At 44.0% G+C, this 25,699-nt stretch overlaps 1 protein-coding gene across 1 annotated transcript in view; it reads left to right on the top strand.

Annotated features, from left to right (window-relative positions):
* The first annotated feature begins 4,937 nt into the window (after positions 1-4,937).
* Positions 4,938-25,699, top strand: part of Barx2 (BARX homeobox 2) — a 67,888-nt gene continuing 47,126 nt past the window's right edge. Inside the window, exon 1 of the mRNA XM_057768333.1 lies at positions 4,938-5,327. Within this exon, the coding sequence (XP_057624316.1) occupies positions 5,141-5,327 (187 nt within the window). The 5' untranslated portion in view covers positions 4,938-5,140. The remainder of the gene's footprint in view (positions 5,328-25,699) is intronic.

Below are 25,699 nucleotides of genomic sequence, written 5' to 3'. Positions count from 1 at the left end.
CATTGGGAACATGGAGTCCCACAGTATCTTCCTCAAAACTTGCATCTGCTCTTATACACAGGTGACTGAAGACCAGCGGTCAGAGAATAGCTCGGCGTCTGAGCTAGGAAGAAGGTTTATGTTTCTCACCCCAGAAGCAATTCTACCGTGTCTTACTCTGCCGCTTTCTGCTGCAGCTTTCTCCTTAGCGAAGGGATAACAGGTGGGGAAAGCACTGGCAGTGACGATCCAGGCTTCCCATGGGTTTCACACAATATTACGGTAAACTTCACAATGCATAATTTTGGTTCTCTGGCTACAGAAGTTGGAATGACAAAGGCACATAGACCATTTGCAGAAAGATGTCCAAGTGATATCAGCATAGTACAGGAGAAAAGAAGAAGCACAGCCAGGTACTTATATAATCTTAGCACTTGGGAGATGGACATGGCAGGATCTGGAGTTCAAGGTCAGCCTTTGCTACATAGTAAGTACAAGGGGAGTCTGGATACATGAAACATTATCTCAAAAAACAAAGAAAGCATTCAAGCTGGCTCACATGCACACACACATATGTGTGTCTGTATTGTGAAAATCTATGAATCTTAATCTGTATACTAAGCTTCTCAAATTTGGAACTACCTGGGTCATTTACTGAACCTTTATAACTTTGTGTTAATGCTCAGTGCTTTATAGATACAGCTATTGTCTTACTTTTTTCCAGGTTGCATTTGGCTTTTGGGCAAGGCTAGAGGGCTGTACTTCATCCTTTCTAAGCTCATTGGTCAAGTGGATTGTATCTGTGGCCTCTCTTAAAAAGGTGCCTTACAGTGGATGAGAGCAATTTTGTAATTAATATCATCATTAAAAATAAGCTGGCCTCCTCGTACACCTCCTTTAACTTGTTATTTGAGGCTGCCTGGTCGGGCTGCACAGACAGCAAGCGGTTTTGGCATGAACCTGGGGCCCAGGGGAATATTAACTTACAAGACTTTCCCTATTTTGCTTTTACATGTCTGAAACTATTTCGAAACTTAGTGGCTGAAATAGAAGTTATTAAATACACGTGACCAGACTATAAGAAATGCTTTCTGCTCCCTCAGTCCCCTTTAAAGAAATCACAGTTGGGAAATGAACTGTGTATTTGTCATAATTATATCTGATTGCATTATAATCAAGATTATAAAGGGTTGGCTAACGAGCTAAGGTGATAGCGCCTAAGGTGGGTCCTACATGTAATTTAAGTGTCACGTTTGAAATTAGAGGAATTCATTCATTAAACTTCAAGAGTTCTTGTTGAGCAGAGATGTCCAGTGTAAGATCTAAGGGGGAATGGAGTCGCTGGTTTTCAGATCACCCAGTCCAACTTTTATCCTCCTGCCCTTCTCTCCTGCTGGGCTGTCTCAGGAATCAGGGGCCAACTGGGGGAGGGGTGTGATCCTCTGAGACCTGTCCTCCAAGGTGTGAAGTTTTCTCACCTTGTATGCTCACTAAGCAGGGTAAACAGTCTGTCCGTCTCTCTGTGTGTTCCTTTGTGCCTGCGAGGGCAGACACTGCCTGGGCATGGAGACCGGGATGCTGAAGAGTGTCTGCCAGTCTCCAGCAGCTGGAAAAGGTTTGAGCCCCCTTTGGCAGATGTTTGTTGTTTCAGCCACTTCATTAACTTTGGAAACAAAACCCCTGACTATTCTGAACAGAGTTCCACTTCGTGATTGACAGCTGGGGTGTGCTCCCTCCCGTGGAAGTGCTGTACAGTCTAAGAATGGCAGAGAGGGGCTGGAAAGAAGGAGCTTGGAGAAATTGGGCTGCATGCCATTGCTCAAAGCCCAAAATTAACAAGGAAAGGGGAGAGACTCGTTTAAAGAGAAAGACAAATTTAGTACAACTAATTAAGATGTGATGTCCCATCAAACACATTATATAATTCCGTTTCCAGAGCTCGCATACAATCATTTTTTCAGGACACACTTACTGAGAAGGGACCATGTGCCAGGTGCTATGTGGATAATGATGGTAAGAGATGAATAATGTTGAAGAAAGCATTGGCGGTGAGGAATTCATTGTCCAGTGGCTGAAGTAAACACGCAGAAGCAACACAGCAAAGGCAACGCTGGGGCAGAGGCAGAACAGCCAGGGGCAGGTCTCGTGCTGAGAAAGGAGGTCTTGGGAGGAGGTTGTATTTGAGATGGGTCTCTAGTTTTTCTGGCAGAGAAGGAGGGAGGGGAGAGGTGGCAGGACATTCCAGTTAAAGGCAAGGCTTGTAAAAGGTGTGGATTTTGCAAGGCCAGCCTTGTGAAGTAGAAATTAGGATTAGCATTTGGAAATGAAAAGACAAGGTCAGTTTAGGAAAGGAACCCCAGAGTGCCAAAGACTCCAGATTCCAAGATCCAGAATCACCCACTTCTCCCTCCAGAGGAAATTTGTTCCCACAGACCTCTCGGACATTTCGGGTCTTCCTAGTGGAAAGTGGAAAAACAGCAAATCAAAGAAACAAACAAACTAACTAACTAAGGCACTGATAGGGGATGCTCTACTTCTTTGGCTGGCTATCGGAATTCACTAGATTTTCAAACCAAATCTACAGCAGGGCCTAAGTGAATTTTATATCCGCAGCTCTGTGGATGTAGGGAGTTAGAGGGCTGAAAGATGGTTGCCTTGGGAGAGACATGTCAGGGCAGAGGCCAATTCAAGGGCTGAGTCCTGCCCGCTGGGCTGGGGGTTCGAAGCCCTCTGTCTGCAGATGAGCTTCCGCAGGAAAGGGGTACACAGATGCCACTCCCGACCCGAGTTTGGAAAGAGAGAAGGTGGAGAAGAAGATGAGAAAGGAAGAAAGAAAAAGAAACAAAGACGCGCTATGGGGGAGAACAGAATAAGAAAGAGAGGGGGGAGGGCTAAACCCAGAGGCCCCAAATGCAAGGACAAATGAGGGAAAAGGAGAAATGGGGGGGGGGGCTTAGTGGGAGAAAGAGTGAAAAGAGTCAAGAAAAAGGTTGGTGGAAAGGAGTGCAGTGGGCAGGGTTCCTGCAGGGTGACCCAGAGCGTCCGCCTTCCCTACGCCCACGGCGGAGCCTGCTTGCTTAAGCGCGACAGCTGCCACTCTGGTACCGGGCTCCCTAGCGCTGTAAACCCGCCTCGCTGTCACGTCGGTTAGACGCGGATCCCGCACAGCATTCAGCTTCCCTGAGGTGGCCGATAGTGCGGCACTGTCCTGGGGATAAAGAGAGCTCTCCAGGATTGCCCTGGCAGCGAGCGATGCGCTCCAGTCCCTGGCCCGGTTTCCTCGCGCAGCGCAGCGGGCCACGGCGTCGGGAGCGCTCAGACTGAACAAGTGCTAGGCCCTTGATTCCCCCACATCAGATAGACCACAGGGTCCGGGGATGAAAGCAAGGAAGGCGTCACCACTGGGGTACCTAGCTGCAGTCCTGGCGGGTTGCCTCAGTCTGGAGAAGAAATAAAAGCAATTCCAAATGGAGAGGGGGGAAGCGGAATCGGGAGGACGCAGACACGTGGGAAATGAAGATCGTCAATACGGGCTGCGGGTCATAGCAAACGCTCGGTTATGATTCCGTCTATTAAAACCTATTTTTCCCTAAGTGCTTAATCATTAGTTCAACAAGTTTGTTCCTTCGCGAGTTTAACCACCCGCCTGGGTACGCGTCCGGACTTGCTTTCTTAGCTAGTCATGCTCGGAGCGCGCAGCCGGGCAAGAACACTCCTCGAGACTCATGGTCACCCCCAGGGTGAGAGCACCGAGGAAGCATCACCGGCTGTCCGGGTCCAAAATTCTGTGTCTTCATGTCGGTTTCCTTCCCAGGTCGCCTATATCGCTCCAAGGACACAATCTTGGGACCGAGAGTGCACCGGGAGGTCGCTTTCCAGGGCGGTGCGCAGCTAGGACAGCGGGAGCTGTCCCAGGCTCTTAGGTGCCCGCTGGTCCCTCTCACTCTAGGACTCTGTGATTGAAAACAAAAGTTCGTCCAGACAGTGATTGGGACAGACTTTGAGGTTAGAACGTTAAAATAGATAGATAAATAAAAATTAAAAAAAAAAAAGACGAACCATCTCCAAACACCTGAAGTCTGTCATGCCTGGGAATGAAAACCGGGACTGGGCAATAGAAAAAGACAAAATTTAGGCTGACTGTGGAAGAGCCGCGGACACGCCACGATCCTGCTGTTTTGGCCCTTTCCAGCAAAGCAAACCATTTTATGACCAGAATTTAAACGCACACAAATACACATTATTCTTCCAGTTTATTATTGGGGTAACGGACTGTGCTAAAGTCATTTGTAGTTTGGGATCGTAAGACAATCAAGTTTACAACCTCGGCGCAAATGGCCCCACGCCGGGAGCGCGCGGGTGCAGCGCGGGTTTAGGAGCTGCGGGCTGAGAAGGGGACACCGTGGTCCTGGGAAACGGCCCACGCGAGGACAAGTGAGACACAGAGGTCGTTGGGAAGCGCGTGTTCTGGAGTCTGAAAGAGGACTCCACTATTTTGTGGTAAGAGAAGAGGACGTAGCTATACAAAGGGTTGCGGGGCAGGGAGCGGTGGCCCCTTTAGCAGCATTGGCTTTAAGCGAGGACAGAGGAAGACAAGGCTCGGAAAAGCGGCGGCGGGACGCCTGGGCCACAGGAGGAGGTGGCGCGCGCCGGCCGTGCTGCGCGTGCACATACACGCGCTCGCGCACCCCCGGACACACACCTGGAGCTTGGGGGATGGGGAGAGAAGAGTCGACGCGAGTGTCTTAAAATAGCTAGCGTGGGGGAGCGCTCGACTCGGACTGGCGGGAGGAGGTGAGTTGGAGCTGCCGGACCCTGGGTGCGCAGTTCAGCACCAGGGCCTCACGGACGCGCAGGGGCGGGGTGGCGGCCGACGCCCCTCGGCTCGCGCTCCGCACCTGGCCCTGCAGGAAGTGCGCGCTGATTGACAGCTGCGGTGTCCCCAAAAGGCTGTAGTCAAAGATGCTGCTCCGCGGGTGGGTGTAGACGCAGCAGGCGCGCCCGTGCCCGCTCTGGTCCGCGCGCCTCACCTGCCTCCGGCGCCCCTCTGGCTGCGGAAGAGCGGGGCTCAGGCCCCAGCCCGCGTGCCAGCCCCCGCGGTCCGAGAAGAGTCGGCGGCGCTCGCAGCACTCAGGTCGCCAGGCTCTAGTCCCGGCTCACCATGCATTGCCACGCGGAACTGAGACTGAGCTCACCCGGCCAGCTCAAAGCAGCCAGGCGGCGCTACAAGACTTTCATGATCGATGAGATCCTCTCCAAGGAGACCTGCGACTACTTTGAGAAACTTTCCCTCTACTCTGTGTGCCCGTCGCTGGTGGTGCGACCCAAGCCTCTGCATTCTTGTACTGGTAAGAATCGCTGGGAGATAGTGGGCTGTGGTACTTTCTCCCTTGTGTGGTCGCCTTTGCTTTCCAAGCCGAGAGCGAGAGGGACCAAGAGATTTCTTTCCTGCGTCCTTGCAAGGAGAACAGACCCGCCAGCGGTGGACATTCAAAAGCGGAGCATTTGCAACCCGGCCCGGGCAGGTACTGCTCCCTGGATGGGAGATAAGTTAAGACCAAGCAGCCCTGGGAGTGGGACGCCTCTATAGCGCCCTTTTCTGTTTCGTGGAGAAAACACCTTTTCTGGCACTATGGAGTTCCAATGAGAAACTTCAAAGCACTTGACCAGATTCAGTGCCTAGGTGGTTTCACGCAGTGAGTTTGTCTGTTTCATCTTGAGCTTGGTGGTCGTACACTTAATGCCCGACTTCTTATTTTTTCTTTGTAATTTTACAAGTAAATCGGTTTCCTGGGCTTCAAAATAAACTACTGAATTCACCGAACTTTACTTAAAATGATCTCTCTCTGGGGAAGCAGTTTTGGATTATGCTGCGTTTTGACATAGGCAGGGGACCAACCCCTTGTTTGTTTTAAGGGACTAAAACCAACACTAGTAACAGTAAAAGCATCCCTCCAACCTGGTTTCCTCTCGTCACAAAAACTAGACCAATAGGAAAAAGACAGAATTTAGTAACAATATTGAAAAAGTAGTTCTGTAGGAAACCAATCCAAAGACGTTTAAAACACTTGGAGTGCAGTGAGAGAAACTCAAGGGGTTCAGACTCGCTTGGCATGGTGGGGATTCAGGGATTTGTGGTGTGCATACAAAACCCGTAGGAGCGGCAAAAAAAAAAAAAAAAAAAGTTAAAGAAAAAAATTCTTTTAAAAAGAAGTTTTGACCATGCTTCCCATTAAAAACAAACATTTAGTGCTTCTAAACCAGAGGGGCCTTGGCGTTATGCTTGTTGTATGACTGCCATAAAGTAAGTTCAAGAAACTATACTTTGAAAAATAAAAGTGCATGCTAGCAGTGTTCTCAAAGGCTTCCTTATGGGAGCCGTTGGGATAAAAATCGCTAAACATAGTGCTTGGGATCCTATTTCTCCTTTGCTTCTCTGACAGTCCTGCTAAACCTGTCACCAAATCTGTAATAAATACAGCAAAGATTTTCCAAAAGCAAGATATTCCTACATTTTTTTGGCCAAGAAATGAATATTACACATTTTGTCGGCAAGGCAGAGTTAGATCTGATGGCCCACAACAAGCCTTATAATACTGGATTTTACAAACAAGGAAATGAGTAAGATACACAAAAGACATTTTAGAAACACAGGAGAGACCCATCATGTTAACATTTTTACTTTCGGTGTCTGCTATATGTGGTGCCTCCCATGAAAGTAGTCTGTGGATATACTGGGTTGGGAGAAGGGGACTCAATCTTCTTTTGAGAACATCTATTTGCTACAATAATGCAAATCCCATCAAGGATTTGTTTCTGTGGTAAATCCTAGTGCACCCTGTTTAGTCATTGCCCAGGAGAGAGACTCCGGGAGGAAAATACAATTCCTGAGGACCTAGGGATCCTTTAGTACCTGCTGACTTTCACAGACTCTGCCATAATTCTAAGGCAACTTTTCATGGCTTGTAGGAGAATTGGGTCATGAAAAAAAAAAAAATAAAAAAATAAAAACATGCTGGAAAAAGAGAGGGAGAAAAAGGCCCTGCAGAAAATTGTCATGCAGTCATATAAGCTGCGTGATTTATTGAACCTTGTGTGGGAAATAAAACAGACAAAATGTAATGATTCAAAGGCAGTTTTGTGAGTGTTAAAAGTGGGTTGACAGGCATGGCAGGCTAGTCCTATGCTCCTAGAAGTTCCTTAATGGTTTGCGGCAGAAGGGGTTGTTGGCAGTGGCTTTCTTCCTCTGGATTGTTTCTTTCAAAATGCGTCTCGATTTTGCTCTAGTTGAGACTTAAAATATAGAAAGTAGGATTTGCTAGTGGAATTAAACTCATAAAACCTAGCTACAACAATTCATGCTTTCAGATCGTAAGCCTTCAGCGGGTTTACGATTTCAGCGGAAGCCTTACGTGTAAGATCATGGGAAGCCCATTAGTGACTTCTCTGGGGTCTCATGCTTCCAAAGCCTTTTTTATACTTTTTAACTGTCAAATGTCAAAATCTTAGCTAGGATAAGTACAACCTTTTAAAAATGAATTAAAAATAGAAATCATAAGCTGCTGGTATCTATAACGAAACGGTAACTCATTTTTCTGCATAGAGACAGATATTTAGTGTATGTGGCAGGAGCAATGTACAAGAAATTCAAAGTAAGTGAAAATTTATACTGAAATTAAAGTTACCAAAATGCTCTCATCTTAGTTTGCCCATGTCCACCAGCTTAAGTCACTGCGGCAGAAGTGAACTTTGTCAGGCAAACTACTGAAAACTAAGACTAAAAATATCCTTCACAATTGACTTAGCAGCATGTCTAATAACCTCACAGGACAGGGGCAGAACAAAAGCCACGTTTAAAAGACTTCTGCCTAATTAAGCAGTCCGTGTTGCTAGATCTGGTAATCCAAGTTGCAGCGCATGATATCAGAGATGAGTATGCATTTACGCGAACAGAAGAATGGAAGGCTTTTTCATTAGGCAGATAATCGCCTGGAAGTAATTGATTACTAAACATTTACTCTTGATGGAGTACTCATCACCAAGAAGTATGTTTAATAGGCCCTTTATTGAAAACACAATAATTATCCTCTTTGAGAGTCGTCTCTAAATGTTGTTTTCCAGTAGTTCCCCCTAAATCACCTTACTAGATCCCGAGGAGAGTCCTTCTCTTTAAGCCAAACTAAAGAAAAGTTTATCATTAAAGTACAAGAGAAAACAAAATCTAAAGGAAACCTCCAATTAAACAAAGTTTGCTGTTTTTCACACCGTCAGCGAGGTATAGAATATTTTTGACTTAATGTGTATGTGACCCGTAGGTCTTGTGTTTAAATCTGCTAGCAGCAATCCTCACACAGAATCAAATATATTGCCAGCTGGAAGTTAGTGATCATCTCTCAAATATTAGAATGGAGGTGGTGATCAAAAGTTTACCCAAACAAGGTACACTTTATGATTTTATAAATACAGTATACCTTCTGGGGTATGTTGTTGTTGTCTGTTTTGGATCAGGATGAACTCTCATTGGTGGAAAGTCATTTGGATAAGATTGGCCCCTCACAGTGGACTAGATTGTGAAGTCGTTGGCACTGGAACGTTTGAAAACTTTGCCCCTGTGTTTAAATCTTTAGACACAGTCAGAGTTTCTAAGTTTGAGGAATGTTCAGGGAAAACAGGTAACTTGTTCCACAAACACAAACATGTGACAGCTCACCCTAAGGGTTTTCCTGTGAGGTGATTGATAAACACACCTACGGGATTAATCACTTATAATTTATTGTTGCTATTTAGAAGGAGCTTACATTTCCACTTGCTCATCTTGGGGAGGAGCTTACAGATATTTGGACACTTTGAGACCTGCGACTTTCAATTATTCTGGTACAATCTGTAGTCTGGCTCCTTCCCCCTTCTTGGGCAGGATGGTTCTGCTGAATCTATTCATGACCTTCAGAGTTGATTCTTTAGGTCTGGTCATGACTTTGGAGCTGGCAGGGGTCGAGAGGTCAATCTATCCAAGTGGAAGAAGATAGATTTATCGATTTTTTTTTCAGAGTCACAGCATCACAGTGGTGTTTTGACATAGTTCAATCCATTTTTTTACGCAGTTGTTCTTGTCAGGATTCTCAGAAATCAGGAAGACTGTTGTGTCTTGGTTACACACCCTGGATAAACTCGTGCAGTCGCACCCAGAGGCCAGTCAACCAATCAAAAGGGACATTTGGGACAGGGTGATTATCTTAGGAGGTGGCATTGAGAACATTTTATCCTCTGGTGGGTCCGTGAGAAACAAGTTCTTTGGGGTGGTGTCCTTGTGCACACTTACCACAAAGACCAGGTTGTCACGCCGGGGAAGAGTTATCCGAGGCCCAGACTTGCATGACTCTGTTAGAGAGCCAGCAAGTGCTTCATGAGTTTCCTTCCACTGATTCACCGAACCTCAGGTCTTTCAGCTGGAGACTAAATCCAGTAGCATTTTGGAAACTTGAGAACTGGGCCCTGGAATGTTGATGGAGAAACATAAACCAGGGTCTGGGAAAATGATCATTATCAGTGCTGCCAAAGGCAAGCAGACTTTTATTAGCAATTACTCACACCAGTTTCTCTATTCCCATTTGAAGGGAGAGCACATTGAGGGACAGCGTCGGGACATCAGGGTCAGAATATATTTGCAGAGCAGCTGTTGACTCACCCACCACCTCTTAAGTTTTATGATTTCTCTTTAAAGAGATTATATTGAGATGCTGAGGGGTTCCTTAGGAATTGGCTCTAAGAGCTTATGAGTTGTTTCCTAGCAGTTTCTGTTGCTGCTGATTTTTCTAATTGCAGATGGAAAAAGGATTAGAAATTTTATGCAGACTTAAAGTGCCTCTTCCAATGTCCTTTATAACATTGAATTTGATAATTTAATTAAACAAATATTTATATTTGCTTAGAATACCCAGACAGACAGGCTCGCGTATAAGGCCTGTTGCATATCATGCAGGCTATTTATTCTCTGAGATGGAGACTGAATTTATAACGCAAATAGAGACAGACAGTATAAAACTAGTTTTAGCACATTGTCGGTTTTCCATTGGTCTGTATGAGAAGCAGTAAGAACTGAAGTGGTTGTTTAAATTGTAAAGAGAGATTAGAAAGAAAAAAACAGGAAGATAAAAGAGAAAGAGTGGATTTCTGTGAAGTCTTGAGGCTGCTCAGGTTCAACCTTATGCCACAGGATAGCTTAGAGCATTATGTTCTATAGACCAAATCAAGGTGACTTCTGAGATCACTGTCCACAGACAATAAACAGGTAACATTGATTACTTAAATTCATGCTTGGCACCTTAAGTGGAGTCCCCTGGAATGTGGTACTGCCCATCATTGAACATTCATGGCAGAGGGTAAGTGGCTGGAAAAATGTCATACCCCAAACATCTTGAGGGTCTGTTTCTCCTTCGGAGGGCTTAGCATTGTAAGTTTGGAAGGCTGCAGGCAAAGGAACAAACGAAAAGCAAAGCAGGTCAGATGGCCCGAGCTTCATTCGCTGTACCCTGCCTGTTGGCTTGTGTGGAAGCCGTCGAGCCAGCTCTCCCATTTTGCCATTGTCCCGTCCTGGAGGAAATTTTGTGGCTTCATGGCTGAGCTAATTTGCCAACTCTTAACTGGAATATGATTGAAGGGTTTGGATGCAAGAATTTAGGTGATAGGGGATAGGCACATGTTTTAGGAAGCACTTGCGTGGCACTTCTGTTGGGTGGAAGAGCTATCTCCAGTGTGTCTCTTGAGATGGGTTCATATTTGGATTAGCCAACATCCTTCTTCCCACCCATGAACTTGCTAAAGCCACAGGTGCTCACTGAGTGTTCACAGAACATTCTACGGCCAGGACACATGTCTACTGCAAGCTGCAGGGCAGGAAAAAGAGGACGGAGGGTTAAGGGAATTCTTAGGGGCCTACACACCAGTGCCTGCTGTTTTAGCCGCCAGAGAGCTGCAAACGGTGTCTCTCACAGCACGTGTGGCAGATATAGAATCGGCATTAGGACTCATTACTAATGGGGTTCTGATCTGGACCTTACACACACTTCACGGCATTAACAAAATAAACACTCTCCAGGAGAGTGTTCACTTGTTTGTTTTTTTTTTTTTAAACAGAATGCCTTTGTAAATTCTCAGGATTTAATTTATTTTTATTGCAATTTAATAATAGAAAAAAAAGTCTTGTTAAAATAAGTGCTCTAAATAAAAACACAGTTAATTTTCCATTACAGTGTCTAATTACTCATCCTTGCTAGAGCATTTTATATGGCAGTTTAAGTTCTTGAAAGTGGAAACTTGGCACTCATGTGAGGAAGAAAGCCTTGCACCTAGATAGTTCCAGAAGGCCGCCTAATTATATTTGGGCCGCAGCTGAGCCCCGAGTCAACTCTGGAGAGGAGAGAGAACCTTGGAGTGTAGTTACTGAGGAGTTTCTGGTCTCTGAGTGCCAGCTCAAAGTGATTGCAGAGGATAGGAATCATGAACTTCAGAGGCTAAGAAAGCACATCTGAGCAGGCCCTGCCAATCAATCGCCAGCGGGTGCTGATGTCAGACTATGCCATAGGTGTAGCATGCAGCTCTATGTATTTCCTGACTCTACTAGTTAAGGTTGCAAAGACGAGCGCAGCTGTCCACAAAGGAAAGGTCAGCTGCAAGTGAAGCAAGTCCAGAGGCGATTGATCACAGGACATTGAATATGGCATGGGTCCAGGCAGAGCACACATCTTTTTTTTTTTTTTTTTAAAATTAGGTCTCACTACGTATTCTATGTTAGATTGGAATTGATTGTGTAGTTCAAGGCCATATCTAATTTGAAATGCTATGATCTCAGCCTCCTGAGTGAGGGAAGGCAGATAAGCGCCACTATGCCAGCTCAGTATACTTTGTTTGAGACAGGGTCTCGCTGTGTAGCCCTGGCCCTGGCTGGAACTCCATTTGTAGACTAGGCTGACCTTAAACTCACAGAGATCTGCCTGCCTCTGCCTCCAAAGTGCTGGGATTCAAGGTGTGTGCTACCATGCCCGGATTCAATATACTTTTGATTATTCCTTTTATTACACATGACTTAGTTTTTCGGTAAATGCTATGATTGTTCTTTCCCTTCGCATACGCAAGATCACTGTGGCCCTGTGGGGGAGTGGAGTGACCTTGGGAATAGTGACACTTACGAAGGCCTGGCTGTGTGTCCACTCCAGGAAATTCTTGGGCATGGCAAGTCCCTGTCATCCTCCACCACCCTGTTTTTCAAGAGTTCCCTTTACTCTGTGACAAAACAATTGGTGAGATTCAAGATAATGATCCTGGGGCTGGAGAGATGGCTCAGCGGTTAAGAGCACTGCCTGCTCTTCCAAAGGTCCTGAGTTCAATTCCCAGCAACCACATGGTGGCTCACAACCATCTGTAATGAGGTCTGGTGCCCTCTTCTGGCCTGCAGGTGTACACACATACAGAACATTGTATACATAATAAATAAATAAATAAAAAATAAAAATAAAAAAAAAAAAAGATAATGATCCTGTCACAAACAAGGTGGCAGTCACGTGTGTATTGATTGAGGTTCAGTTTACGTAAGACCTTGTGTTGCTGACTGTACTTTTCCTGAATGGACCGTAGAAACAGACAGTATAGCTTCTTATCTTGTTGACTGAGCAAGAGGGATTGCAAAGAATCTGCTCTCTGAGTCAGGCAGTAATCATCCAGACCAGACTGTAAACTTGGGGGAAGTGGTAGAAAGACTTTATGTTTCGAGCCTCCTTATTCACATGCATAACCATAATCGTATGGGGATGCGTCCGTCCTCTCCTTCCGCCATGTGAGCCCAAGCAATCAAACTCAACATTGTCAGGTTTGGCGGCAAGCACCTTTACGTACTAAGCCGTCTAGCTGGCCCAGTAATTTTTTTTTAAATCAACTGATATATTATAGCACTGGAATAAATGCTTTTTAAGTCAGTTCTAAAACATCCCTGAGAGGGGGCACTGTTACCTTCATTTGCTAGTGAGGAACTCGAGAAGTTAAGTCACGTTAATGGTCTAGATGTCCAATAAAATGCAGAGATGCTCAGCCTAACTGTGTCAGGAAAATGTAATGGGATGTTTTACAGCCGCCAGGTAGGCAAAGCAGAGGGTCTGGCAATCTTAGTTGAAGACGGAGATGTAAGGAAGTAGACCTGCTCAAATCCCAGACAGACACTGATGATTAGCATGTTACTTCGTTAGTTCGTTAGTCTAATTACCTTTTTTTTTTTTTTTTTTTTTTTTTTGGTGGTGGTATCAAATTTGGGACTTTGTTAGGGCCGAGTCAGGATGCCAGTCTGAGTTGGATTACTACAAAAAGCAGTTGGCAACTCCTGGTAATGCCGCAGATGTGTGCACCCTGCAATGCAGTGCCTTGAGGAGTCATGGTCGATGTGTACCAGGGCACGCATAACAGTGTTCATTTCCATGCTTTTTAGTTTAGGGAAAACTAAAACAAACAAACAAACAACCTAACTGGCCTTTCTGGGAATAAAATAACATGTGCTGTAATCATGCAATAAACTTTATGTAGTAATTAAAATAAATGAACGAAATGTGCTTGTTTCAACATGGATCATTTTTAGAAATAAAAATCCTGGGGATGAACAAGCTGTGGATTGGTGTGTAGAGTCTGGTACCGTTTATAGAGTGACCGAAAACATTCAGGGAGGTACAGGATATTAGCGGGCAGGAGGATGGCAGTGGGGAGAGCTACCCCACAAGTTTTTATTTTCCTATGTAATTGTTTGCCATTTAAAAAGGCCTCTGTGACTCAGTCTAAGCATTACAAATCTGTCACTTGGTTGTGGGTACACAGATGTTCATGATATTACTCTTTGCACTTCTGGGTACAGTTGAAACTTTTCATAATGTAAACATTGAAAAGCGATAGGGTATGGGACCACACATATCCGTGAAACTCTTAATCTTGTGGAACTTTTGATGGCTTTCTCAATAGCTTTTCCATCTCAAGATAAAAGCTTTTAAATACAGAGCTTGTCGACAGTTTCACAGCGGGGACACAAGGTCAATTTATAATTAGATACATGAACAGCTCATACTCCACAGCCACTGTGGCTTTTGAAGCTGGATTTGAGGTCTTGCCCACCTTCCTAACCTGGTTGACAATGTTATTTCTCTCCAGGGTAACTGTTGTACCCCATCAATGCTCTGGCATGCGAGCAAAGAAACTCTGAACTTCTGAAGGAATTATTAGAACTCTTAACTCTTAATTGTTGTTCCCTGCTAATGTGTGTTGATAATTATTTAAGTCTGAGTTATTGGGATTTCTTATTGTTAGCAATGCTTAAAGTCACAACAAACCGCCTCTGCTTTGCATCCTACTTTTATACATATTTGCTGATATGGTGACGTACTACCCTTGACTTTTGGTCAGGTTATCACTGGTACTGATATTTTGATTTACAAAAATTGTCTATGATAGTTGAGATTAAATTTCAAAGAATATAATGTTAAATTATAGTTTCTTTGGCAATGGAGGATAAGTCTATTTGTATGCCATCTTAAAACTTCTTTATATTTTGTAACCATGATTTAATTTAAAAACGGCTCAGTGTGTGGTGTCAGGGATTGTTGGAAGGGATGAATGTTACCATGGTGATCTCCAGAGAGATGTCTATTACCAGTAATAAGTGGTCATCTTGTTGTTAGAGGTGCTAATCTCAACCACATTATTCTGTAATGGCAGCCATAGTGGCAGATGCTTTATTCAGCTCTCCTAGCAGTCTAGACACTTTAATTATCTTAGCATGGTACATCTAATTTAGAAATACTGCTTTTAGGCCTTTTGGTAAAAAAAAAAAACAAAAAAAACAAAAAAAAAACAAAAAACATAGCCTTCTGTGAGCTTTGCCCTCCTTTATGTGAAGTCATTAATACAGTTGAATTTGCCAAAGCATCCCCCACTCCCCAGACTATGCCTTTATGGCCAAATAAATGTATGAGCAAAGATACAGCTAACATCTCCCAACATGGGAAGAAGGGTGAGAACAGTTCAATAAGATGTTGACAGGGGCATCGCTCTTACATAAATATAGTATGTTACTACAATTGTTCTATTTTATTATTATCAATCACCTACTAATATATATATTATATTATAATAGTAGGTGACTGATTATATATATATATATATGCCAGCAGAACACACACGGGGATTGGTAGTAGTTACGCTTTCATGCATCCATGGATGGTACTGAAACACGTCATCTTTGGAGTAAGGATGATTGCTGAAACCAAAGAACTTCCATGCAGCCATGTGAATGTCTATGAGAAAATTGCAGGGGCCATCATTCTGCAAGCTATGCAAGTCTGCACATTGGCATCACATCTGGTAGTTCTACTTCTAAATCTTCATGTTGAAACTACCTGAGACAGGGCCTGGAGAGGTGGTTCAGTGATTGGGAGTACTCGTTGTTCTTTGAGAGGACCATAGTTCTGTTCAGTACCCACATCTAGCTGCTCACAACTTCCTGTACCTCTAGCTCCAGGGGATCCAATGCCCTCTTCTGGCCTCCTTAGACACCTTCACCCCACAAAATGCATATAAAGGAAAATAAAATAAATCTAAGAAGGTACTACTTAAGCTAGGTGTGGTGGTGAATGCCCTTAATCATAGCACTCAGAAAGCATAGGCAGGTGGATCTCTGAGTTTTAGACTAGCCAGGTCTACACAGCAAGATCCAGCCTTCTCAAGGCTACTCTGTGTGAAAAAACAAATTATTAAATAAAATAGGAAACTACTTGAGACAAGAAGAGTTAAGAAACAGGATATTCAGGGAATGGTGAATGCATGGACAAACTGGGGGGAGAAAAGGCATTTTATCTATGTTACTTCTTCTTTCATGATTAAAACTGTTGTATTAAGCATGGTGGTGGTGGCACACAACTTTAATCCCAGCACTCGGGAGACAGAGGCAGTCGGATCTCTGTGAGTTCGAGGCCATCCTGGTCTACAAAGCAATTTTCAGGACAGTCTCCAAAGCTACACTGAGGAACCCTGTCTTGAAAAACCAAGAAAAGAAAAAAGAAAAAAAAACCCTTTTTATTGAAAAAAAATTGCTTTTCCATGGTAGCTCATGAGTGCTCTTAGCACATTTGAGGGCTGTGCCTACTGAAAGTTTATTTCCCAGGTTGCCTGTTCAGATCATAGCATGACAGATCACCTTGCCAGAGGGTTAGCCTTGTGTTTTCCTACTGGAATATTCTGTCTTTGATGCTTGTAACAATTAGCCGAAACAGAATGTGTTATGCTGTTTAAGGTGCTGAGGATAAAAAGGCAGCTGTGTGGCAGGCTCTGCGCTAAGAACTTGTAGATGTAAGGGCAGTTAACCTAAACGGAGACCTTGTATGAAATGGTTCCCATCACTGCTTATGGAAGCGACGAGAAGATGGCAGAGTTGAGATTACACCATGCATCTCTTTCAAGGGGGAGTTACATACTTCATGTGATTATAAGGCTTGCATCTGTCCCCCGTTAGGCAGGCTTCATAATATATATTTGTGTATGTGTGTATTTATAATATACACAGCAAAGTCCAAAGTTTTCCCTGTGATTGAGGTTTTCAGTGATTCCAGAAAAATCCCATGAGGCAATGGGATTTTGGGTGGGAAATGAAGTTATCTGGTCATCAGGAGGTTTCCGATCTGCTGCCATCTGCTTCTGTGACTCACTTGTTGCTGGGTGACATTCGCTGAGTCTCTCTCGGGCATCACTGAGCTGTGATTCACTGAGTAAAGCTGCTCACAGAAGAACCAGGGTGGAATCTGTATTCCTTCGTTGTCATTAGCTGGGTAGCAAATGCTTAACTACTCAGACCCAGTCTCCACGTATTTCCACAAGCAGGTGGGGTGTAGTGGGATAATCCAGTACATCATGCAGTCTATAGTGAGCAAAACCTGCAGTGGAGGCATGCCGTGTACAGGATTTTAGTTAGACAGCCCTGGGTTTGTATTTTATTGTCTGTGTGACCTGTCTGCAAACCACTTAACTTCTCTGACACTCGATTTCCTCATCTGTAAAATAGAGATAATAATGACTACACAATAGGGTTGGTTGTTCAAGTTAAATAAGATAAGTGTTTATAAAGCTATTAAGCATAGTTCCTGGAAACAAAGCACTCAGTAATTGATAGCTTGTATTAAAAATAATTATCTTATAAAAAGAATGTCTTCTCAGTTGATTGAGGCACAGCCCTTTAGGGAAAGATTACCATTATTTATGAATTAAACTCAAGCAAAATTAACTCTCTCTCTCAAAAACCTCCACTTTACTCTGTGCACCCTCCTGGGTGACATCATGTCTTTTAGGGCATCGTGGGTGGTCCGTGTGAAGTGTTTGAGTTCAGGTCTTCCTGGATAGGTTTGCTTCATTCCTCCCACCTTTCTGTGTTACAATGGGAGCTCAGAGTTTCGTAAAGTTAAATGAGCGGCGCACACAGGTCAACCCTGCCGCCTCACTGAATGAGCTCTGTGACTTTCTTTTCCATAGGAGTTGCTTTGGATTAATTACCCGTAGGAAATGTTTCGTCACGGGGTGTTAGAGACCCCAGGACTGTATTAGGAAGGGAGAGGACCCCCTCAAGGATTTTGATTTCTTTTCTTCCAAAGAGTAGAGTTCAAGGGTCGTCTTTTGGAAGAGAGCAAGAGTTCGTATTCTTTTATATCAGAATCCCGAGGCGGAAATCTCTTGACGGAAACATTTGCTAACTGGACAGGATGGAGAAAGTAGCAGTTTGAGGGTGACCCGCACCTTCCTGGTTTATTTCTGGGTCTGCGATTTGAGGCGCATTCTACACAAAGCCCCTATTTTATAATTTTGAATTGTTAGTGAATGCTTTGGTGATCTTCTAAGTGGTCATGGTGGATGATCAATGTGTGGAAGGACTGCCTAGATTAAGAGTCCTGCATGGCTCTTTCTGGAATCGTGTCTCTGAGGATCACTGGTATCTTAAAAAATTTAGAATCTGCTGGCGATTCTTTATTTGGTGATTCCCTGTGGCGTGAGAAAAGTCCCCTGACAAGCAGTTCTGACTCCTGTGGCACAAAGGAAACACAGGGCAGGACAACTGTCCAACCGCTCAAATGCTGTGTCCTATAAACAAGACCTAGTGTCCTCTTCCATGTTCACGGCCCTGGGGGCTAGGTGGGAGGATAAGATAACACGGGTGTGCCACCATAGGGCGGTGTTTGTGAGGAGGGCGGTCAAGTCTCTGGTGGACTTTCAGCCGTAGGCTGAGTTTTGACTAGGTGGTACAGGATGCAGCTGAGCTTACGGATCTTCAGCAGCTTGTTGAAAATATTATGTGAGACTTGTGGATCCAGACAAAGTGTGTGTGTGTGTGTGTGTGTGTGTGTGTGTTCTCGTGGGAAGACAGTAGGCAGGAATAGGGAGGGGGTGGACGAGGAATGCCGGCAAATGGGGAATGAGAAGTTAGGCGTGAGGAAGCTGGCCAGTGGACTGCAGCCGGTTCCCGAGGTGCTTGCTCAGCACCTGCTCTCCTCAGGAGACAAACAAATGTTAAAGTCAAGCCTGGAACACTGTCTTTGGAGACAGCCCTGTGCATACGTGCTCCACTCAGAGGCGTTCCTGCCCGCTCATGGCAGCCGCGGATTTCTGATGGGGCAACAGCCTGCTCGGTCACACATGTAGCCTAATTACCGCACACATTAATGATGTGTTAAAAGGGTCATCATCCTGGCTCACCAAAGATCCTCACAACTGGATTCTAACCCAGCCATGGGAGTCAGACAGTGCCACACAGGAAACCGAGTGCTTGGTGCGCATAGACAGTGTGTAAGCAGAGATCAAGGTGGAAACTCTGCCAAAACCACCTTTCTTCCTGGGCTGGGGATGTAGCGTGGTGGCAGAGTGCTTGCCTAGCATTTGTGAAGCCCTGGGTTCTGCCTGTAGCACTACACACAAACCAAACCAAAACAAACCAGTACTTCCCACCCCCATGCCTGGTTACTGTGGCCCTTCCCTCACTATAATGTCTGAATGCTTTACGTTCTATTATTGATAAAACAAGCCCCACCTCCCCATAGTGTTAGGGAGGAATGCATAAGGAAAACTAACTTAGCTCGGAAAAGATAGAAACATGATAAACATCCAGGAAGCTAAATGGTCTTTGTAATTATATATATTACTGTGTGCTGTAGACCGGCCAAATCTGGCCCACCATCTATTTTTTGATATTATGAGCTAAGAATAGTTTTTCCATTTATAAATAGTCACAGAGACATCAATAGAACATTTCACGATCTGAGAAAGTTTTCTGAAATTCGGCTGGTGCCCATACGTAGAAGTTTCACTAGCGCTTACGCGTGCCCTCTGGTTTGTTTGCGTATGGGGCATCTCTCGCGGTGAGCAGTAGAGGCAGGGAGCTGTGACAGATGTGACAGCGTGGCTCACAAAAGCTTTAAGTATTTATTTTCCAGAAAAACTGCCAACCCTTGATAGAGGCTATTAGAGGAGGAGTTCCTAGTTGCGAAACAGGGCGGTTACTGATCCACAGCATCTGATGTCATCTCAAGCCACACAAGTAACTCTCTTCATCCATCGAGGTCCCTGGTGCTGCTGTCATGCTCGGGTGTGTGAAGGGCTGAAGGTGAGAGCGTAGTGGGGATCTTTGCAAAGACTCTCAGAGATTGACGCTCAGGCACGAGCTCTTAGGATGAACTCCCAAATTTTTCTTGAAATGATTCTGTGCCGAGAGAACAGTCAAAAAATGCTTTCAATGAAGTGGGTGAGTTTCAACCACAATAAAGTGGTTGGAATTCAATAAAATAATTTTAGGATTCCCTCTTTGCTGTCTGAACCCACACTGTTTCTCCTGGAGGGAATCTGAGGGTGACAAGTGAGGACAGACTGAAGTATCAACATGACTGATGGTTTCAGCTTGAGAACTGGTGATGGTTCGTGTGCTTCTTAATTGGCTTGAACTTGTCACCCATCCCTAGACATAATATTAAATGCAAACAAAAGTCATGTAGTCATTTGCCACAGCCCTGGCTGGAGAGAGGATTCACAACAGGGTGAGGCAGTTGACTGTGGTTGTCTGTCCTGCTGTGGAGTGGATGTCTCTCTGTCTCTCTGTGCCTGTGAGTTCCCAAATGTCTGGGTCAGGAGCTCTCAAATCCTTCCAGAAGGGCAAAGTGTGATGCTTGCTCTAGCTCTTCCATGGCTCCCTTGCTTCCCTTCAGAAGGCTGACTCATGGGAGACAGCCTTTGAGCCGAACGAACTCTTCAGGGAACAGGGCATGTGACAATAAGCTGATTTTCCTTAGCTGTCTCTACCTTAAATGGGTTAACCCAGACTCTATAGCTGCCTCTACAGTATAGGGTTAATCTAGACTCCATATCTGCCTCTGCATTATAGGGTTAACCCAGACTCTAGAGCTGCCTCTACCTTATAGGGTTAACCCAGACTCTATAACTGCCTCTGCCTTGTAGGGTTAACCTAGACTCTAGGCTGATTTAGCTCTTACCACTAAACAGGAGTTGGAGAATCATAAGGTCAGTTATTCTCAGAGGAATACATTATTGATTTTGGTGGGTAGAATTCCACTAAGTATGGATTTTCTTTTTCAGTCTTAGGTGAAGTTCATAAAATGACAGTGGTGACAAACACACATCATAGCAAACACTTGCATATATCTACCTTTTGACACCTGGATGTTCTATATGAGCCCCTTATGTAATTCCTACCATAACTATGGTGAACTCAGAGTAACTCACCTCATCTGACAGAGAAGGGATCACATGAGACCTCCCTCAACTTGAAGGAATAGGATGGAGGAGAAGATGAAGTAACTTTCCATGTTGGACAGGGTTACTCGCATTGAGGGCAGTCCTGGGTTTCTGCCACGCTAACAAGGAAAGCCAAGCAACACTCCCAAACAGTATGGGTAAAGGGACAGAAGACAAATCCAAACCTTAACACACTGAGGATACTGCTGCCCAATTTAGAACTTTGTTATCCAAAAATAAAAATATATTTGAAAAAGTATGGTGCTGTGTAGAGAATAGTAGATCCTCAGACATACATCTATTTTGGAATTTTTCTGTTTTTGAGTGGAACGTTTTATTTATTTATTTGTGTGTGTGTGTGTGTGTGTGTGTATGTGTGTGTGTGTGTGTGTGCGCACATGCATGCATGCTCTTTAGAGTGCTATAGTGGAGGTGTGAAGGCCAGAAGATAGCTTGTTCTCTCCTCTGTGTGGATACTGGGGACTGAGCTCGGGTTGTCGGGCACATTTCCCAGCTGAGCTGTCTTGGAGACTCTTCTGCTCTTAATTTGATTGTTACTGATTTGATTTGTAAAACTTAGGATCTATCAAACTATCCCTAAAAAGGATTAAGGCATCTTTTAATTTTACTTCTTCTTTTAGAGCCATTCAAATCTCATATGGCTGAAGTCCTAGGAATGTGTTTTATGCCAAATTTGCAAAACAATTTTGTGTCGGGGATGTTGCTCCACTCTGACCCATCGTGCTTTGCCAGTTAGGTACTGGTTAAGGATGCAAGTGATTAAATACATTTCCTATCACTGTTGCTTTGCTTTAAAGTGGGTTGAGGGTGTGGTTCAGTGGTTGAGTGTGTGCTTAGCATGCACAAGGTCTTTGGTTCAATCCCAAGTCAGAACATCACACACACACACACACGTAAAATTATCAATAAAATACAAGTAGAACATCAAGAATGACAATAAAATGAGCAACACTATGCCCTTCAACCTGTTTGGGAAAGAGCATCTTTGCCTGATGCCTGTCCCTTTACAGGTCACAGTGTCTCAGCTCTCTGCTATGCCTGCTTTTCTCTGTAGCTTTGACATGTTTGTGTCCCTGTCATGTATTGCTTTGCCTTGTTCACTTTGGGGTGTCACACCAGTGTAACTGAGCGTGTCTTGTGTGACTCCCCTTTTTACGTACTATTTCCAAGGTTCCTCCTTGCTGTTGCTGTGGCAATAGTTCACGCGTTTTCATTAAAGTGGATAGAGCATAGGAACATGCCATGTTGTCTCCTTGCCTAACTGATGGACTTTTGGAATATTTCCTGTTCTTAGTGGTGTACATATTGTTGCTTGAAACTTCTTGTCAAACTTTCCCCCAGCTCATTAACTTCAAGAGTCATTTAAATAAAATATTTTTTCTACAGTTCGTAGTTGCCAATGGCAATTATATCTGTCCTGTATACACAAAGATGCAGTTTTAATTTGGGGCACAGATTTACCAGTTAAATAAGTTTTTTTTTAGTTGGTTTATAGGTTAATATTGTCCAGAATTGAATAATGATTTGTTTAATTTTCTTTTATTTCTTTCTTTTTTTTCTTTGTGGTATTTCAAGACAGGGATTCTCTGTAGCTTTGGAGCCTGCCTTGGAACTTGTTCTGTAGACCAGGCTGGTATTGAACTCACAGAGATTCACCTATTTCTGCCTCCTGAGTGCTGGGATTAAAGGTGTGTGCCATCACCTCCTGGTTTTTGTTTAATTTTCTAAAGTAAATGAAAACATTTATGATTTAAAAAAACATCAAACGATGTGTATTTCATAGTTAATATGTTTACATTTCATAAAATGAATAAACTTGACATATTAAATCGTGGTAGAATGTGAAACACTTTCTTCTGAAAACTGAACATTCAGTGAGCTTTCCCGTACCGGTCAACAGACAGCATCACCGTATGTCCGTAAGATGGTCCCTGCGCCACTTGTTTATTAACAGACTGGAAAAGAAATTTTTATTTTTTTACATTTTTTTTCAATTAAAACAGTAGACCCTAAAGCTGTTCTGGAATAATCTCCAGAGTTATGCAGAAGCCCTGAGTTAGAGCAGACACGGATTGATCCACCGTTCTGCTCTGACTGGAGAAGAGCAGGGCCCCAGTAATGACGTCCTTTAGTGATTGGAATCCTGCTGTGTCTTTTCAATGGGGCTCCTCTAAAACAGCTCTGTGAATTCGTCGTCATTTCTTCTCGTGTCGAAAGCGACAGGCTTCTTTATACCTAAGTATTTGCCTCAATGTGAATTCATCTGAATATCTAATATTATTTTAAAATACTAAGTCTCTAATTCAGTCTTGACACTTGGAGGTGTGCCGATTACACTAAGTTTTCTCCATGCTGAGCCTGCAGGGGTCTCACCTCGTCCCTGCTTCCTGCTGGTGACAATATTTCCATGTCTTACAATTTGCTCTCTACCAGTGGTTCCAGGCGAGCCCTGAGCCTGAAGGCGCCTGTTGTGTCAACAGAGGCACAGGGCTCTCCAGACAGTTTGTCCACCTGCTGTGCTGTGCCTTGTGGGGTGGGTGAAGTGGGGGGGGGGGGATGGGGTGGGAGTGAGTAAGGCTTTCCTTCTTAAGGAAGATCCTCGGGAGTCCATTTGGATTAGCCTGAGTTGGTGGGAAGTGAGGGCCTCCATTTAGGGCTGGGTGTGAAGCTTTTCATCTTCTTCACATCCCCTAGCCCTCCCTGTCACACCCCTAAGGCCACCTCCCACCCTCGACCTGTGTCCCCATCCTGAAATAGCCATGGTTTATCATGGAAGAAATGTAGTCCCTTAATCCCTCAGGAACTGGTGCGTTCTACATTTGCCAGGGGTGGGCTTTGCCTTTCTGCTCCTTGAGGAGAAATCTCCACATGCTCAACATCTATTTAATGAGACATTAGAGGAATGCAATCAGGCTTGGAGCTCGCTACATCGGGCTCAGCTGTGGACAAAGCATTGCACCTCTGAAAAACTTTAAATAAAAAATCAACATGTACTTTAGATTTTGCATGAGAAAGCCAGAGAACAGAATGGGCAAGAGCCCAGGGGCCCTACCAACTGTGAGACCCTACTCCTGCAGCTTGAACTGAGGTGTTATTCCCTTTCTCGGTCCACTGTGTCAGTGGCTTTCATTGCATCCTTTCTGCTAGGAGCGCTAAGATTTCTTTGGGCAAAGGTCTACTTTCTTAATCTTTTGGCTCTAGCATTCAGGATGCATTTTGGCACCTGGATGCTAAAACCTCTGTTTTTCTTGCTGTGCTGGGGACCAAGGGAAGAGCTGGCTTTGGCTAGGCAAGTACCCTCTCAGGGCTTGGTCCCCAGTCCTAACAGTGTGGATTTGAACCTTAGTAAGCTGCTGAGAATTATCTTTGCCTGATGGCTCTTGGCCTTCGCTTTTTTACTATGAACAACTCGTAATTTTCCCTGCTCCTTCTGCCCGCATGAACCTTTTCCAGGTTTGGGGTCCTCTGATTCTACACATGCAGTTTTCATATGTTCCTCCTCCCAGCTTTTTTTTTCCCTTTCGGACTAAGTACTTAAAATATGCAGCTGGAGTTGTTGTCTGGAATGTTCTGCTTCAACTTTAAAATCCTTAATATTTAAGGCCTTATTTATAGACATTAAAGTGTCTGCTGGCTGTGTGTGTGTGTATTTAAATTCTCTAAGTTCATTTTGATTGTATTTCATCCTGGGGGATAATAGTTCATTTCAAGTTAATCTACAAGACTAAAGTGTAGCCTCTTTGGGTGGATGTGGGGGAATGGGAGCGAAATGGCAGCTGTTAAGTGTGCATAGCAACTCTTCACAACAGCTTAAACATGAAAAAGAAGTCGGAGTAATAGAATATGCTGGAATTTGATGAGGACACTGAGAGCTGTGGGATGCGGGATTTGAACTTAGGGTTGTAGACAATAACTATTTCTCAGACCGGAACTCTTGAACCTTTGTCCCATGATGTCCTAGGAGAAAGACTGGTGGAATTATCAGCAGAAACATTTACTCTTGGGGCTGTGTATGCTGCCTCTGTTCCTAGTCTACTCCTTCTTAAATTAAGCTTCTATGAGAAGGACAATGTAATTGGTGTCACCTTAGTGTCCTATAAAGAAGAATCACAGAACCCTTTAAAGCCTTTAGAGATAAGATATACCAAGAAACAAGAAAAATAAAACCCTCATCACTTAATGTGTGTGACTACAATTAAACACGATTTTATGAGAGAGTCTGGTCTTTGCTCTCAGATAGTGGAAAATTCCCTGGGAAAGTCATAGCATTTAAGAGTGCTAACCCACTTGGAAATGAAATTATTAGTGAGATCATTAGCCACTTTTAACTCACAGGAAATTATCTAAGCATTGCAGGGTTTTAAAAAACATTTATTCAGAATCAAAGTTCTAACAAGTTAATAAAGAAGTTACAGTACAGACAGACCGGCTTCCCTACTCGGAAACCTTTGACCAAACGGCACAGAACTCAAAGTTTTAGGAAGTGACAAAGCACCAAGAGCTGAAGATTGCAGAGTAGTAATGGGGCTGGAGAAGCAGCTTTGAGGTTAAGAGCACTGGCTCTTCTGGAGGACCTGGGTTCAGTTCCCAGCGCTGACATCAGGTGGCTTCAGCTCAGGGAAGCATCAGCTGCAGCAGCTTCAAAGGTCTCTTCTGGCCTCAAGGGCACCTATACTCATATAGACCACAAATACACACATAAATAATAATAATTAAAAAATAATGAGTCATCGATCATTTTAGATTTAGGATTTTGAGTTAGAGTTGCACAACTCATAAATTCTATGAAAATATTAAATCTGAGATACCTCTGTCCCAACATTTTGGATAAGGGACACTCAACCCATATCTATACAAAAAAAAAAAACCTTTATTGAATTTGAATCCAGCTCCA

Source organism: Chionomys nivalis, chromosome 4 (genome assembly GCF_950005125.1).
Source record: "Chionomys nivalis chromosome 4, mChiNiv1.1, whole genome shotgun sequence".
NCBI lineage: Eukaryota > Metazoa > Chordata > Mammalia > Rodentia > Cricetidae > Chionomys > Chionomys nivalis.
Note: the sequence above shows the minus strand (reverse complement) of the source record. Positions and strands in the feature narration are given on the sequence as shown.